We start from the raw sequence: 9,722 nt of genomic DNA, 5'->3' as shown, positions 1-9,722 counted from the left end.
TATTTGTTTGGAATTTTGGAACAATTCTAAACGTAAGGCCCCACAAACAACTAGAGAGTACTTAAACACATCTAGTGTTCTAAGCCCAAGGCCTCACAACCAACTAGAGAGTACATTAAATTAAATATAAACAAACCCTAACCTAGCAACACCCACTTCCATTGCAGTAGATCACTTGATTTGTGTCCAACCGGGGGCCACGGATTGACTAACATGAATATAGGCCACAAGTGTATATCAGTACATAGTCCTATAATGAGGTTTTCTAGTAGCGAGTTTTTGGATTCAGTAATTCAAGGGATTATTTCCCCTTTCTCTTTTCGGCTTGAAATTGTCAACGACATTTGATTTGTTCATTCCTATATAATGTAACATTGTACATGTACAGGACATGGCCATATGTTTGCGAGTAAGTTCTTATTAATTCATTTGCATACAGCCAACAATTGGGATTTGGTCTTATAATTTTATTATGCACGGCCAACACAGGCATGTTATTTTATTATTATTATTTTTTAATCAACACAGGCATGTTTTGTTTCTTGATTATAAATTTCTTATTATACAGCCAACAACAGTTTTGTTCCACAACTCCACAGACAGCAGGTAAATTCGTTCCCAAAAACTTCCATTATGGCTAACAGTTTTGCCCCTAAACTCATACATGTCAAAGTAGAACTAAGTACATAGAACAAAGTTTTAGGCAAGGCCACGTTTGGTGTCTAGAATTGTCTCAAACTCAATTAAGAGCCGAGTTGGTTGAATGAGAATCGGACAAAGTGCCCATCCAAGCCGGTGGTAGCATTCCAGTTTGTTCATGAACTGTCTTGAACAATGGTGGCAACATCTTGTAAACCTCAGCCACCTCCTTCATAGCCCCATGGCCGCCATCGCCGCTCTCTCCGCCTCCATTATTCCAAATGCTGATTTTGGGTTGAAGTCCACGCACGGCCTCAGCATTGATCTTAGCAATTTCTTGAAACATGCCGCTTTTGATCATCATGAAGTCCCTCATGGCTGCATAGTTGCCGCCAACGGCGTCCAGAAGAGTGCGTAGATATGCACCTTGGGCTTGTCCAAGGGCCATCAGACCCTCAGCCTCTTTTTTCTTTGCATAAAATTCTCCATCTGCAACTTGTTGACGAGCATATAATTCTGCCTCAGCAATTGCCTTCTGTGCCTCGGCCTCCTTCTCCCTTTGGTAAAGAATAGCTTCCGCGGCTTTTTGTTTGATGTATAACTCCCAATTTGCCTCTTGTACCTTTGTTTATTAACACTGATCATGTTAGATGATATCAATATTAATTTATTTTTATTATAATTATTCAATACTTTTTCCTAAAAAGAAAAGAAAAACAAACAAAACAAATTATACCTTTGTTTCATACTCAACACTGGCCTTACTCAAGAACTCAGCTTTAAGCTTCTCCGTGATAGTCAAGGCATTCATCCTCTCCACCTCCTTCTGCAGCTCCGCATCCCTCAACGCCACCGCCTTTGCGGCCTCCACCTCCGCCACCTGCGCCTCCATCGCCCACCCAGCCTTCTTCTTCGCCAGCTCAGCATTTGCCTCCGCCACCTCAGCCTCCCTCACGTTCTCATACACCTTCACCTCCGCTTTCACCTTTATCTCCGCCATCCTCCCCTCCCCGACCCTCCTCGTGGCATATATTTTTGTTTCTGCATCAATCTTAGCGGCATTCTGCAGCGTTAACCCCTCCCTCTCCTTGGACCCTATCTCCCCCTTCTTCCTCGCCTCCGCCACGTCAACTTTAGCCTGGTTGGCCGCCTCCATCTGTGTCTTCTGCCCCAAGTAACTAAAATACTCATGCCCCGGGACATCCACCAACTGTTTGACATTTGCGTTATATATCAAAAGCCCAAATTGATTGAGTTCCAACTGAACCTTCCCAAACACCTCTTGCTTAAACTCTTTGGTCCCCTTAAACACCTCCTCCATGGTCATTGAGGCAGCGAGGACACGCGTCTCCCCCTCTATGATACCCTGGACAAGCTCTTTGACGTGGGTAGAGAGCTTGTCGTGGCGTGAGATGAGCTTGGCGTACTTGTGGAGGCTGGGCATGTCGTCGATGCGGGGGCCGATAGTGAAGACGGCGGGGAGCATGAAGGGGAGCTTCTCGGAGCTCATGGCTTGGACTTCGAAGGTGTAATTGACGGGAGACATGTCGAAGATGATGTAGGATTGTCCGGGGAGGATCCATCCCTTCTTTGCAAGCCTTATGTCCTCAATCCCGACGCCGGTGATCACCAGATATTCTGATGGGCTTGCTACTTTATACATGTTTGCTTGCTTTCTTTTTGTTCCCCCTAATTGTTTTGTGATATTGAAAACCAGTTTATAACTATATACACTTAGTGGCGTGTCCTCCACGCAACATAATTGTTTGGAACAAACTTTCTCTTTGGCCCTTTCGTACATGTTTCACAAATCTCTTGATATTGTCAATGAGAAAATTGGATTGCTCTTCGATGGAAATTGCATGGTGCGTGTTGCTTTCCCTTGTTCCTTGTTATCCGCTATCGAAGGGGATATTATAGTTTTTTCTTTCTTTGTCGGCTTGAAATGCGTTTGAGTATCATACGACTTGTTAATTATGTACATTAATTCGGGTGTCCAGACAAATCTGAGACTGCAAATCGGACTCTTTCGATCAATTGCAATTAGCAAATTTGGCATTGTTTCCGATGAAATATTTCATATATATATATACGGCCTAGGAAAGCTGGGCAACAGTTTTGTCTCCCAACTCAAACTAGTTGTAAATATTTTCTAGAAAATATAGACATGAAGTTCACAAGGACAGATTGCTTGCACTCAATCCTTTTCATATTAGCTAGCAAGACTTGTTGACATTCACATCAGTTTCTTCCAAGAAGACGGAAATTGCCAGCAGGAAGGTATAAAGGTTTGCCAACATTTTTCGTCTTTTGAAGTAGCATGTTTTTTTCTTTTAGAATTAGAGAGAAAATGCACGGAAGAAAAGAGAGATGGGGGAGAAAAGGAGTATGAATGAAACAAAAGCTAGAACATATGTTTAGGGCCGTTTGATAACCATTTCAATTTTAGTTTTTAGTTTTCGTATTTTTTGTGCTAGAATATGAGGAAAATGAGGGTGAGAATAGGAGTGAGGATGAGATTGAGAGAGAGGATGAGAGGGGAGGATGGGAAGGAGGAGTAACAAAAGTGAAAACAATTTTAAATAGATTTCAATTTTTGGTTTTGCTTTTCACTTTTGTTACTTCTCCCTCCCATCCTCCGCTCTCATCTTCCCTCAATCTCATCTCCATTCTCATTCTCACTTCCATTCTCCCTCCTTTTTCTCTATACTCTAGCACAAAAATTAAAAACTAAAAACTAAAATTGAAAGTTATCAAACGGGCACTTAGTTTTAATAGTTTTCATTTGAAGTACAGCATTTGATGCATGCACAATTGATTCCACCTCCCTCACACCAACCCTTCCTCCTTCATCTGTACCTTTATTCATATATCTCCTCTCTATCTCTAACCTGAAAAAAGCAAAAACTAAATAAAAAAATAAATTTAAAAAATTCAAAAAATGGAAAACAAAAAGGTTCCCAAACAGGCCCTCAAGCAGTCATTTCACAAACTCAAATAACCTGAAACGTGCACATAAATATTGTGAAGACCGTATTTTTAAAAGTATATATATTAATAATTTGAAGAAATAAATATTTATATCTTATTTTATTACATATATTATTCTATTAAGATAAATATCTTATTCTATTTTATATATATATATATATATATATATATATATATATATATATATATATATATATGTGTGTGTGTGTGTATTACATAAATAACCTACACTGTATATATATATTGATATGCTTAGTCATGGTAGTGTTGTACGTGTCAAAGAAAAACAATGCTTAGTAAACATAGCTAGAATATAACTTGAATGGTAAGTCTTAGTATGTTCTTATCTATTAATTGTTAACTTGGACGGTAAGTCTTAGTAAACCGCCAAATACCATCCAATAAGAAGGAAGTCACTGCCGACATATTCCTATATATATATATAGGACACTTTGTGCATAGAAAATGAACAGAGAGAGAGAGAGAGAGAGAGAGAGAGAGAGAGAGAGAGAGAGAGAGAGAGAGAGAGAGAGAGAGAGAGAGAGAGAGAGAGAGAGAGAGAGAGAGAGAGAGAGAGAGAGAGAGAGAGAGAGAGGTGATGAATTTCTTGCGGGAGATATAGAACGTAGCTTGTATTTTCTTAACTTGGAGCAATGCCTTGGAATCGAGGTAGGGATTTCTTGGGGTGCCTTTACGGGGATTGATCTAATTAAATTTCGTGAGCACTATATTATGCATGCTATTATTATTTGAAATGCATAATTATATCATGTTATCGGTGATGGCTAGAATTCTTGGGTTGATAAAGAAAGTATGGAAAAGAGGGTAATGGGAAAGATCTTTTGTGTAGTTGAGTCTAACTCTTGGCAGGTACCAGGTCTCAGGGATCCCACAGTGCACATGGTTTTTATTGGGTGATTCGGGACTGGCGAAAGGGAGTTAGACAAGATGACTAACAAAAGGGGAAATTATGGGACGGTTGAAATGGGTGTTAGTTCATATAAATGGGCATTCGGGACCAAGTGGTATAAGCATGGTATGGGACGTGCAGGTCTGCTTGTCCAGTTATATGAATTAACGGGATTAGATGAAGAGCATTCATTCATGCATTAATATTATTAATATGATATTTTGTTGTGTGATTGCATGTCACTTAATTTATTTATATCAATTTCCTGTGGTAAGGTCTCATGTCCCTACTGAGCGGTGGTTGCTCATCCCTCACCATGTTTAATTTTTCAGATGAATTAGTGGGCAAGACAAGGACTAAACCAGTTCAAGCTAAATTAGATGAGAGTGATAGAGCTTTATTTATTTATTGTAAAGTTGTAAGATTTTTGGGAGCTATTTTTATAAGAAAAGTTTATTTTCTGTTTCGGCTTCCTTTTTATTTATTTTTATTTTTATTTTTATTTTTTTTCTCACACACCGGGCGCGGGGTTTCCGCCTACCCCCGGGTCCGGGGCGTGACAAATATGTACCAACTAAAAAGAAATATTTACTACTTATCCCGCTCATATACAGTTTTAAGGTACAAAAATTGGCAAGAATTCAACATGTTGAGGTCACTGCTGTCTCTTATTGACATGACTCCAATTAGATTCCACATTATGCCAACCAAATCCTCAAATGTGAAGAGCAGCATGACACCAGCCTAGCTGGTCTGGTACAATTTTGGCTGCACTACAATGGCAATTTAAATTTGGCTATACATATATACCCATACAAAGGCAACATTAATTATGATAATATAATAATCTCACAATCCGCTGTACCATCTCAACTGACCATATTGTGTCATCTCTTTAATAGAAAGACATTGTTCACACTTCTGTTAGTCTCACATGTACTTAAAGACATGATACACAAAATGGCTAGTTCAAATAGTGACACTCTCGAACTCAATTGAGAGTACTAGTTGTTAGAACCAGAATTTGGCAAAGTGCCCATACATGCCGGTGGCAGCATTCCAGTTTGTTCATGAACTGTCTTGAACAATGGTGGCAACATCTTGTAAACTCCAGCAACGTCCTTCATGGCCCCATTTCTGCCGCCCTCTCCGCCTCCATTAGTCCAAATGCTGATTTTGGGTTGAAGTCCACACACGGCATCGGCATTAATCTTAGCAATTTCTTGAAATATGCTGCCGTTGATCATCATGAAATCCCTCATGGCTGCATAGTTGCCTCCAGCTGCGTCCCAAAGATTGCGTAGATAGGCACCTTGGGCTTGTCCAAGAGCCATGAGGCCCTCAGCCTCTTTTTTCTTGGCATAAAATTCTCCATCTGCAACTTGTTGACAAGCATACAATTCTGCCTCTGCAATTGCCTTCTGTGCCTCAGCCTCTTTCTCCCTTAGGTAAAGAATTGCTTCCGCGGCCTTTTGTTTGTTGTATAACTCCCAATTTGCTTCTTGTACCTTTGTTTATGAACACTAGTGTTAGATAAAGCATTGATATCATGAACTGCCTTGATAAACAATTATCCTTAACCTTTATACAAGAACGAGCTAGAAAGCAACTCATCTAAAATTTCATGTTTTGGGAACCTCCCAAACAAAATATAAAGCTTGTTTTCTAACTTATAATATGTACCAGAGCATCATATATATTGATCATATTTTTTTTAGTAAAACTTAAGTATACCTAGATTGAGAGAACAAAGATTTTATATATACATACTAAAATATTCAAGAGTATATACTAAAGAATATACAAAGATTATAATCATGGATATGCTATACAATATTGTCGTTAGTATAGATAATGATTATGATTCACACTGATGAAAGTTTTTTTTATCAATAAAAAAAGGGTAATGTTAGGCTTACCACATTTTTATACCACTGTGTACCACCTCTCAAATAGAGGTGGAGTCCACCAATACAATGGGGCCCACCTCTATTAGAGAGGTGATACAGAATGTGGTATAAAAATGTGGTAAATCTACCATTTTCCATAAGAAAATGATGATATATTTAAGGGCTTGTTCAATATAGGTACCTACATTTTCTATTTCCTAGACATATACCCATCACTTTATAAATCTATGTGTAAAACCCAATTTCAAACTTAAATGACTAGTAGGATATAAGAGGTCATAGTATTCCTATGATTTTACATTGTTGCCACAAGACTTCATATTTTATTTATAATTTATTTTAAGCATTTCATTAACTGCCATAATTGTAATTAATATTTTATCCAATAGGTACATTATTTACCCATATTTACCTATAGAAAATATAGGTACATTATTTACTCATAGGTAAATTATTTTACAATATACCTATAAATGCGTATAGGTAAATGTAGAGGCATAGGTTGCTAAGAAAAAATGTAGGTAAATTCATGTACCTAAACACATAGGGGTCAAATAGAGAGCAACATGTTATTTCCCTTTGAACAAATTAATTTCAAACCATAACAATTATTAAATTTGGAAATTTGTATAAATAAAAGGAAATAAATAAGCTATCAATTTGAAAATTAAAATACGAAATGATCAAGTGGTCAAATTTTTTTTTAAAAACGAGTATATTCTTAGTTTTTTTTATAGGAACAACGAGTATATTCAAACCATACGGCAGTAATTACACCAAGCTTTAATTACTTTTTTTTAAATAAGGAAAAAACTGACCCATTAAATCCTTGGAATCTATACAAAACTGAAGCACAATTAATAGGCATTGAATTGCAGCTAATTTCTTAAACAAATCACATTAAAAATGTAATCAAGGGTATTATAGGAATTTTAAAAATATAACATTTAGCACATTAAACTTGATTCGGAAACTTGATGAGTTGGATCCTAGTCATCGGGTTTTTTTTTATAAAATTGGGTTCTATTTATAGAAAAATAAAACGATGGGTTGTAGATTAGAAAATATTAATTTGAAGGGGAAGAGTCAAATTTACTATATATTTAAATATAGAATCTACTAGCACTTTTGAAAGAAAAGTATAAATTAAGAAGTAATTTTTACAGGTACACCATCCAATACACATGAAACATGTGGAAATATTTTATAACATACATATAGGACATAAAAATAAAACATGTCCGTATATCTACTTGTCGTATGTGTATTAGATGGTACACCAAACACATAGTGTACCTCAAACATACAAAAATTTCTCCAAACTAAGAGCTAATTGGTCAGATACCACATAATATGATTAGTAAACATCATGAGTAACATCTTTTTTTACAAACAAAACAAAACACAAAAAGAACAAGCTACCCACGTTATAGTCACGTACATACCTTTGTCTCATACTCAACGCTGGCCTTACTCAAAAACTCAGCCTTAAGCTTCTCCGTCCTAGTCAAGGCATTCATCCTCTCCACCTCCGTCTGCAGCTCCGCATCCCTCAACGCCACCGCCTTCATGGCCTCTACCTCCGCCACATGCGCCTCCTTCCCCCACCCGGCCTTCTTCTTTGCCAGCTCAGCATTCGCCTTGGCCACCTCAGCCTCCCTCACATTCTCATACACCTTCACCTCTGCTTTCACCTTTATCTCCGCCATCATCCCCTCCCCGGCCCTCTTCGTGGCATATATTTTTGTTTCTGCATCAATCTTCGCGGCATTCTGCAGCGTCAACCCCTCCCTCTCCTTGGACCCTATCTTTCCTTTCTTCCTCGCCTCCGCCACATCAACTTTAGCCTGATTGGCCGCCTCCATCTGTGTCTTCTGCCCCAAGTAACTAAAATACTCATGTCCAGGAACATCCACCAACTGTTTGACGTTTGCGTTATATATCAAAAGCCCGAACTGATTCAATTCCAACTGAACCTTCTCAAACACCTCTTGCTTAAACTCTTTGGTCCCTTTAAACACCTCCTCCATGGTCATTGAGGCAGAGAGGACACGCGTCTCGCCCTCGATGATGCCCTGGACGAGCTCCTTCACGTGGCTGGAGAGCTTGTCGTGGAGAGAAATGAGCTTGGCGTACTTGTGGAGGCTGGGCATGTCGTCGATGCGGGGGCCGATAGTGAAGACGGCGGGGAGCATGAAGGGGAGCTTCTCGATGCTCATGGCTTGGACTTCGAAGGTATAGTTGACGGGGGACATGTCGAAGATGATGTAAGATTGTCCAGGGAGGATCCATCCCTTCTTTGCGAGCTTTATGTCGTCGATCCCGGCCCCGGTGATCACCAGATATTCTGAAGGGCTTGCTATTCTATACATGCTTGCTTCTTGTTTGGTACTTGTTTTCTGATATATTGAAGACCAGTTTACATGTATGTATGTATGTATGTATATATACATACACACACTGAGAGTGGCATAATGTCCGCCACGAAACATGATTGTTTGGCCCTTACGTACATGTTATACAAATATGCTTGATATTGTCAATGACAAAAATAACGATGGAAATTGCATGGTACTTGCCCTTGTTCCTTGTTTTCGAGAGATACACGCAAGCTTGTGATACTCCCATTCAATTGTTTTTTGTTATAAAAGGAAATATTATATATTTGTCCAATATAGATTCCTACATTTTTTATTTCCTAGATATATACCCATCACTCTATAAATCTATGTGTAAAACTCAATTTCAAATTTAAATGACTAGTAGGATATAATAGGTCATAGTATTTTTATATTTTTACATCGTTACCACCAAACTTCATATTTTATTTATAATTTATTTCAAGCATTTCATTAACTGTCATAATTGTAATTAACACTCCCTTTTAATAGCATATCAATCACCCCATTTCTTTTGGTTGTCATTCCCTCTCACATACCGCCCCCTAAAATTGCAAATTGAAAAAAAATATATGTAAATTACATATCCAATAATGTACCTATAAATAAATAAATAATATATATATATATATATATATATATATATATAAATTCTCTTATGCGGACATCCGGACGTTATTATCGTGCGGACACCGTGTATTTTGTACTACCCCTCTCTGTTTTCCTACCTGTTTACAATAGGATCCACACGATAATAACGTGCAGACATCCGGATAAGAGAATCACTGTATATATATACGTATAAAATATAAATATATTATTTAAATAAAAAATAGGCATATTATTTACCAAAATTTTTATATATACCAAAAA

The 9,722-nt window shown here is 37.8% G+C and overlaps 2 protein-coding genes across 2 annotated transcripts; both read right to left on the bottom strand.

The window, feature by feature from the left end:
• Positions 1 to 495: 495 nt before the first annotated feature.
• LOC110766427 (flotillin-like protein 4) lies at positions 496 to 2,316 on the bottom strand. The gene is made up of 2 exons (XM_088252512.1): positions 1,376 to 2,316; positions 496 to 1,261 (listed from the first exon to the last, which is right to left on the bottom strand). The coding sequence occupies exons 1-2, from the start codon at positions 2,300 to 2,302 to the stop codon at positions 740 to 742; spliced, it is 1,449 nt and encodes a 482-aa protein (XP_088108638.1). The 5' UTR covers positions 2,303 to 2,316; the 3' UTR covers positions 496 to 739.
• A 2,903-nt stretch (positions 2,317 to 5,219) lies between these two features.
• LOC110766430 (flotillin-like protein 4) lies at positions 5,220 to 8,845 on the bottom strand. The gene is made up of 2 exons (XM_021969759.2): positions 7,896 to 8,845; positions 5,220 to 6,048 (listed from the first exon to the last, which is right to left on the bottom strand). The coding sequence occupies exons 1-2, from the start codon at positions 8,820 to 8,822 to the stop codon at positions 5,545 to 5,547; spliced, it is 1,431 nt and encodes a 476-aa protein (XP_021825451.2). The 5' UTR covers positions 8,823 to 8,845; the 3' UTR covers positions 5,220 to 5,544.
• Positions 8,846 to 9,722: the final 877 nt, after the last annotated feature.

Source organism: Prunus avium, chromosome 1 (assembly GCF_965620075.1).
Source record: "Prunus avium chromosome 1, drPruAviu1.hap1.1, whole genome shotgun sequence".
In the NCBI taxonomy this organism is placed as follows: domain Eukaryota; kingdom Viridiplantae; phylum Streptophyta; class Magnoliopsida; order Rosales; family Rosaceae; genus Prunus; species Prunus avium.
This window is presented reverse-complemented; position numbering and strand designations above follow the sequence as displayed.

What these genes read in the sequence shown, in the direction of transcription:
- LOC110766427 (XM_088252512.1), bottom strand. Translation starts at nt 2,302, where the DNA reads ATGTATAAAGTAGCAAGCCCATCAGAATATCTGGTGATCACCGGCGTC. An exon ending in GTGTTGAGTATGAAACAAAG is followed by an intron (nt 1,262 to 1,375) that starts GTATAATTTGTT and finishes TAATAAACAAAG; the next exon opens with GTACAAGAGGCAAATTGGGA.
- LOC110766430 (XM_021969759.2), bottom strand. Translation starts at nt 8,822, where the DNA reads ATGTATAGAATAGCAAGCCCTTCAGAATATCTGGTGATCACCGGGGCC. An exon ending in GCGTTGAGTATGAGACAAAG is followed by an intron (nt 6,049 to 7,895) that starts GTATGTACGTGA and finishes TCATAAACAAAG; the next exon opens with GTACAAGAAGCAAATTGGGA.